Source organism: Balaenoptera acutorostrata, chromosome 9 (genome assembly GCF_949987535.1).
Source record: "Balaenoptera acutorostrata chromosome 9, mBalAcu1.1, whole genome shotgun sequence".
NCBI classification, from domain to species: Eukaryota; Metazoa; Chordata; class Mammalia; order Artiodactyla; family Balaenopteridae; genus Balaenoptera; species Balaenoptera acutorostrata.
The window spans coordinates 1,566,967-1,573,873 of record NC_080072.1 but is presented as its reverse complement, the minus strand read 5'-3'; the positions used below and the strand labels follow the sequence as shown (position 1 = coordinate 1,573,873).

Sequence of the window (6,907 nt, the reverse complement as noted above, 5' to 3'; positions counted from 1 at the left end):
CAAGGGGAGCCAGAGCCCTGGGCCCGCAGTGGGCAGGACAGAGCCCCTCCCCAGAGCTCCTAGGGGCGGGAAGCCCCCCAAGGCCAGAGCTGCTGGGGCCGTTCCCGCCTCCCTTGTCAGAACTCTGAATTCCTCCTCCCGTCCAGGTCCTCGGATGGGAGAGTGTTTGACGGGCCACGCGCGTGCCCGACCCTTGGATAACTCTGACCAACTTTCTGTCCAGTGGGGTCAGCTGTAGAGCCACTTCCGAAAAAGGCCCCTGAGCGACTGCTGGGGCCGCCCTGGCCCAGCTGCTCCTCGCGGTGGGAGCTGACAGCCCTTCTCAGGCTGGGTCCTCTCACTCTGCTTAGAGGCCCACACCACCCCCCGCCCCCGCATTCGCAGGTGCACACGTGGGGAAAGCACAGCAGGGAGCCCTGAGTCCGGGAAGCCCCGTGTGCACCCAGCCCCACCGACTGTGGGTGTCTTGCTCCTGGGAACGGCCGGCCACACCTCGCACAGGCCCGGGCTGTTCTTGGGGGCTGCACCCACAGGTGGGCGCTCCACGAGCCTGCAGTGGCCCCGCTCGGCCAGCAGAGGAAGGTGGCTGCCTGCCCAGGAGCCTCGGGCTCTGGCAGGTGCTCTCCCGTGAGCGGGCTGAGCCAGAGAGAGGGCGCTGAGGTCAGTGGGATGGGGCAGGTTTTATTTTGGGTATCGGCAGCCTGCCCCTCGGGGTGCCAGGCCCGCGGTGCAGCAGGACGGCATTGAGCAGACACCGCTGGACGGGCTGCCGGCCGCCGAGGGCCTGAGACAGGTAATCCACACCCTGGTCCACCTGGCCAGGCCGGGCTGGGGTGGGAGGAGAGGGGGGCAGGGCAGGGCAGCGCCCCCCCTGGGGGCTGGAGGGGGGCTGGAGACCTGGGGTGGAGGCACGGGACGGGGTGGCCCAGCCCGGGTTGGGTGGGGGACTGATCTCAACCCCAGGAAGAACTTGAGGGCTGATGGGGCAGGGCCTCCACCCGGGGACAATAGGAGCAGGGGTGGGCTTCTCAAGTCTGCAAAGCTGAGCTGAGCCAGGGAGCAGTGAGGAGGCCGTGGGGGCCCAGTCCCCCCAAAGATTTGGCTCTAGGTTTCTGCAGGGGTGACCCTCAGGGCGGTGGGGAAGGGCAGGGGTCCCTCAATCTTGGTCCTGGCCCTCGGTGTGCACGGTTGAGGGTGGCGAGGCCCAGGGACCTTGAACCTCGAACCTCGCCTGGTAGCCCTGAGCTGCCCTGGGTGCCCGCGCCAGTGCCAGCCGAGCTCCCGGTCAGCCCAGCCCACGGGCTCGGGCTCTGCCATGCCCCAGATAGAGGCTGCTGACACAGCACTCCGGGGATGAGCCTTTCGCAACTTGCGTAGCTGCCGCCCCACACGCCCTGGGGGCTTCTGCGGGATCTGTAATAGGTTTGCTCTGTGCGGGGCTGGCATTCAGTGCCCGGAGCAGGGGAGCAGGAGGGTGACGGGTGGGGCCTCTCAGGCAGTCAGAACGGATGGCAGAGGGCCAGCACCCAGGCAATGGCTCCTCTGAGCCTCTCCACCTCTGCGGTGGGCAGGCCCTGACCCCCAGGTTCTGCAAGGCAGGGGCTGGTTGTCACCACAGCAGAGGAGACAGACCCTGGGTCCTTGTCCCCGAGGCCGGGCCAAGTGCTAAGGAGCCCGAGAGGGGCTGGGCTGGATCAGGGCTGAGTGGCTGGCTGCTTTCCTGGCACTGCCCACCCTACCCGCCACTCGCCCCTCAGCGCCGTCCACTCTGGTCCCCTCTGGCCGTCCAGTGGGCCGTGCGGCTGCCTCTGCCTGCTGCCCTCGGCTAACGTCCCGCCCAGGTGGACAGGAGTGGCGCGTCCCCTGGGAGAAGCTCCCCAGCTGGCAGAGCACAGCCCTGATGCACCCTCAGAAGTGGGCCACGGGCGACAAAGGTGTGACATAGCTGATTTCTAGCACCTCCGAGCTGCCCGTGTTCACGCTCCCCTTGGGAGGCAGCAAGATTTTGACCACGAAGACTTTGGAAAACAGGTTCTGAGCAGACCCAGGCCTCGAATGTCAAAGGTCCAGGGGGCCTGCTCTTCGAAGGGGCTCCTCTGACTCCGAGGGCAGCAGGGCCTCATGTTAGACGTGTGCACAGGCCGGGGGTGGGGGGTGGGCTCGGGAGGACAGCCCCACCCTCTCCCTGCCTCCACACGCGTGTCCATCCGCCCACTGCACATCCATTTTCACAGGTACATCCTCACCATCACTGTCTGTTTCCCTCCCTCCCTCCTTCCCTCCTGCCTTCCCCCCTTCCATCGCCCATCCATCCACCCACCCATGTGTCCACCCACCCACCAGCCATCCACCCACCATTCCGTGAAGCAGGCATTGATCTGATTGCCTCTCCATCTCTTCTCCTGTCTACTCTCTGCACAACTACTTTTCTGCCCATTGACCTCTCATCCCTTCCGCAGACCCACCCATCCACCTGTTCTTTCTCTATCCACCCATCACCCAAGGATTCAACACCTCTCTTTCTATTTATACACCAATCCATCCTTCCACCCATCCCTCCATCCACCCATCCACCCATCCATCCATCCATCTTTCCATCCATCCATCCAACCACCTAACCATCCACCCATCCATCCATCCATCCATCCATCCAACCCTCCATCCATTCATCCATCCATCTTTCCATCCATCCATCCAACCACCTAACCATCCACCCATCCATCCATCCATCCAATCACCTACCTATCCATCCTTCCCTCCATCCCTGCATCCATCCATCATCCATCATCCACTCATCCATCCATCCACCAAATCTTCACTGAGCACCTCCTGGGTGCTGGGATGGGATGACCCCAAGGTGGATCTTGTACTCAAAGGGTGCACAGTCTAGGGGCACAGACCAGAAGTGCACACTGTTTCAGGGGCTGTAGAGTTTATAAGGGGCCAGTCAAGGGGCAAGTACCACAGTGGAAGAGGACGACTGAGCCCCCACCCATCACATTCACCCTGACTACCCTCAGAGACCCCAGAGCCTAACACACAGAAGGCCACTGGACAGGACAGAGTGTCCAAATCTGAAGGCCAGAGGCTGGGCCCTGCCACTGTGCAGGGCGGATGGCCTTTCCGACGGGCCCTGCTCCCTGCCCCTCCCCCGTCAGTGAGCCCCAGAGAGCCAGCACGTGGAGACACCAGAGGGAGTTTACTGCACAAAGTGGAGGGCTGCAAGTGGGGCGGGGGGGGGGGTGGGGAGTTGGGGGGAGCCAGTGCCGTTGCGGGTGTTGGTGGCTCTTGACACGGAGGCCCCGGCACGTGGCCTTTCTCTGCACCGGCTGCGCCTTCCCTGGGAGCTTGCAGCTTCTCTGGAGGTGGTGCTTTTGCCAACCAACAGCCAGAGTTCCTTTCCTCCCGGAACTGTGAGGGGCAGAGCTGGGGGTCAGAGGGAGAGGCTGGAGGGTCCAGGAGCAAGAGGTGGCGGATGTCGGGGGTGCATGCGGGCCAGGCAGACCATGAGAAGCAGCTTCTTCGGCAGGGCCAGTGGGGGGCGGGGGGGCGTTCATCTGGCCGGCCTCTCCCCCGGGCACGTGGGTCGGGAGCCAGGAGGTGCCGCCGGCGGGTGCTGCAGTCTTGGGAAAGCTGAAACACAGGTCGGGGAAGCATCAGGCTGCAGCCCGAGGAGGGGCCGTGGCTCTGCCTGTCCAGGCCTGCAGCCTCTCTCGGGTGGCCCCCGGCCTGTCCCCGGCCATCCCACCCCGCTCCCCCCACCCCAGGAGCAGCCTCCCTGCGGCAGCCCCCGAAACCCTGCGTCCACCTCCGGCCTGGAAGCTTGCTTCCTGACACTGCGCTCTGGTGCCCTGGGCCCTGCTCGGGATTCAGGGTGGAGGGATGCTGCCTACTGCCTTTCTGCCAGCTGGCCTGACAGCCCCCCAGGCTAAACCTGGGGTCCCGGCCCCCCCTCACCGAGGCGGGCAGCAGCCCAGAGCGAGCCCCAGCAGACCCCTCGGGCCCCTCCCCAGCAGACGACGCACTCCTGCCTGACAGAGCCGGCCTCGTGGCAGCAGCCCCCAGGCCTCCCTCCTCCCCCAGGCCGGCGGCCCTGGCTCGGCCCAGCCGCCATTTGTCAACGTCCTCGGGAGCACGTGGTGCCCAGAAACCAGGGCGGGCGGCTTGGCCGGGACCACCCCGCCGGGACGTCTGCGGGAACATCCCATTTAGCGTAGCTCAGCGAAAACTGCTCCCACCTCCCACCCCGTCTACCTCTGATGACGCGGCCGCAGCTTTCCCGAGCCTCTGGCCGCCACCTCTCCGCTGGCTCGCAGCGGACGCGCCTGTGGTCAGGCCGGCGACAGCAAGGCGGCCCTCACGCTTGCGGGCGGGCACTCTTCCCGCCCTCGCAGGCGGCCGGCCCAGCACGTGCCTCCGGCTTGGCGCCCGCCTGTGGGTCTCCCGGCCCCCGCTGTGCACACGGGCGGCACCCGGAGCCAGGTCCCACCCCTCCTCCATCACCCACGGTGCACCTCGGGCCTCCGTGGGCTCGTTTCTAAACCGGGATGATGGTGGGGCCGCCCCATAGAGTCACCCGATGCAAACGTTCATGCCGAGAGCGCGCCTGGGCGGGCGGGGGCCACGCGCTCAGGGAGCACAGCTTCTGATGGTCAGGCTGCGGGCCCTCTGGGCCTGGGTCCTGCTGCGTGACTGGGGGCCGTGGGCCCTCCCCCAGGGCGGCGGCCTGTGCGGAGGAGCGCTGGCCTCACGGCTGTCCCTCCCGCCCGCCCTAGGGTGCAGCGATGCTCACCTCGGCCGCCTCCCTGGCCCCTGAGCCGGCTGGCCGGTGCCCCCCGGGGCCCCCGGGATCCCCACCACCACTGCTGCCCAAGCCCGGGAAGGACAACGTGCGTCTGCAGAAGCTCCTGAGGCAGGCAGCCCGGAAGAGGACGAGCAGCGGCGGGCCGCCTGCCCCGCCCGGGGCTTTCCGCACCTCCTTATCCCCCGTGAGCGAGGCCAGCCACGACCAGGAGACCCTGGCCCCGAGCCCCGCGGAGGCGCCACGGGCGGTGGCCACCCTGCCCTACTCCCCCCACACCCGCGTCACCCACCACGGGGCATCCCCCCTGCAGAGGTCCACGTTCTCCTTCAGCCTCACCCAGCACAGGAGCCTGGCTTCACACTTCAAGCCCACGGGGCCCCGGCTCGCAGCCCCAGCCCCAGAACCTGTCCAGTCCCCCTGCGGCCTTGCCCAGGTCTCGGGCCCCACAGTGATGGGCACCCCCATCAGCCAGGTGCACTTCCGGCGGGCACCATCCCCGCAGGCCGGGACCCCTGAGCCCTCCCCGACGGCCCCGGATGGTGGGCCTGGCGACCAGGACCAGGACACAGCCATGTGCCCTCCCGGGGCTCAGCCCCTGATCCCTGCGGTCCACACCCACTCACTGCCCGCCAGGGCCCGGGCTGCCGGCCCTCAGCACGACGAGCCCTCGGCGTTAAGCGCCTCGGTGCCCAGAGAGGCCAGAGGCCGGGTGGTGGTGTCCATTGCCCCCACCTACCGTTCACCGGGACCCTCGCCTTACACGTTGGCCTCTGTGGCCCCCAAAGCTGGGCACCGGGAGGAGCCCCCCCCGGCCGGCCCTGCCGCTGAGCCTCAGCAGGTCTCCAGCCCCCGCGAGGCCTCATTCCCTGCACCACCGTCAGGCCCCCACCCCTGCCATGTCCCCAAAGTCGCACCCAAGCCCCGGCTCAGCGGCTGGACGCGCCTCAAGAAGCAGCTGCTGGAAGAGGCCCCCTTCCCGGGGCCAGAGCCGAGCCCGGGGCACGCGGAGCGGGGAGGGACAGCCCCCACTGTCTCGGCGCCCCGGCCGGCCCCCGCTTCCCGGTCCTCCAGGATGTGGGACGCAGTGCTGCACCGCATGTCAGTGGCCGAGGCCCGTGGCGGCCAGATGGGGCCCCGGGATGGGGTGCACACCCTGCCCGGCCTCAGCCGCCTGCCCTTCCTTTGCTGGCCTCGCTTCAACGCCCGGAAGCTGCAGGAGGTGGCCGCCCGGCCCCCTCCCGTGAGCCACCCCGTCCTGGTCCTGAGCCCCCAGCCCAAGAACTTCAATCGTTCGGCAGCTGGCTGGAGGCTCCAGTGAATGGCTGGGGGGACCCCAGGACCGTGGGGTGGACAGAAGAGGGGCTGAGGGTCCAGCTGGGAAGCCGCAGCCACTGAAGAGGGGAGCGTGGAGGGGCTGGGGGGTCAGGAGGGGAGGTGGGGTGGACGGGAGCACAAAGGACCGTGGTGGGAGGTGGGACGCGGCCGGGAGCGGCTGGGATTAAGGAGGTGGTGGGTTTGGATGGTGCAGAGGGGCAGGGAGGGGTCTGCATCGGGGTAGAGTGTGGGGACTTCTGGGGTGAGCTTTTGGGGAGACAGACCGTATACGAGTCTGCTCTGAGGCTGGGGCTGCATGCGTGACCCTGCGGGGCAGGGCCAGCCTGAGTGTCCGCACGGAGCTTGGGGCAGGGCGTGCAGGAGGTGGTCACCAGCGAGACCTGGGAGGGCCTGCCTGGGTCCAGGGAAGCTGCAGGCGGGGATCAGGGCCCAGCTGAGCCCCAGATGCTCTGGGTGACGAGCCCTGATGCTTGACGGGGTAAGCAGGGTTCTGGGGCCCCCGCCCTTCTGCCGAGAAAGGTTGGGGGGATGAGTTATGTTGCCGTGCGGAGTGGGAGCGGTCGGGATGACTCAGTCGCGGGCACTGTGGGCTCCGAGAGCTGCATCGGTGGCTTGACAGCCATGCCTCCCAAGGACGGAGGCCTGACAGGTGCTGGGACCCTGGTGCAGGCCCGGGTAGGGGCTGGCCCCACACCCCTGCCCCTTCACTGCCACCTCTGCTTCCCCCGCCTGGGTGCAGAGCTCGAGGGGGACTCGCTGATGGGGGAC

The 6,907-nt window shown here is 67.7% G+C and overlaps 2 protein-coding genes across 7 annotated transcripts in view; one reads left to right on the top strand and one right to left on the bottom strand.

The window, feature by feature from the left end:
• The first annotated feature begins 716 nt into the window (after window positions 1–716).
• PRR33 (proline rich 33) lies at window positions 717–6,122 on the top strand. The gene is made up of 2 exons (XM_007171166.2): window positions 717–793; window positions 4,776–6,122. The coding sequence occupies exon 2, from the start codon at window positions 4,785–4,787 to the stop codon at window positions 6,120–6,122; it is 1,338 nt and encodes a 445-aa protein (XP_007171228.2). The 5' UTR covers window positions 717–793; window positions 4,776–4,784.
• The window catches only part of LSP1 (lymphocyte specific protein 1), a 37,986-nt gene continuing 34,259 nt past the window's right edge, over window positions 3,181–6,907 (bottom strand). For all 6 annotated transcript variants that reach the window (XM_057553002.1, XM_057553003.1, XM_057553004.1 and 3 more), the window contains exon 11: window positions 3,181–3,633. The gene's annotated coding sequence lies outside the window, so the exon portion shown is untranslated. The remainder of the gene's footprint in view (window positions 3,634–6,907) is intronic.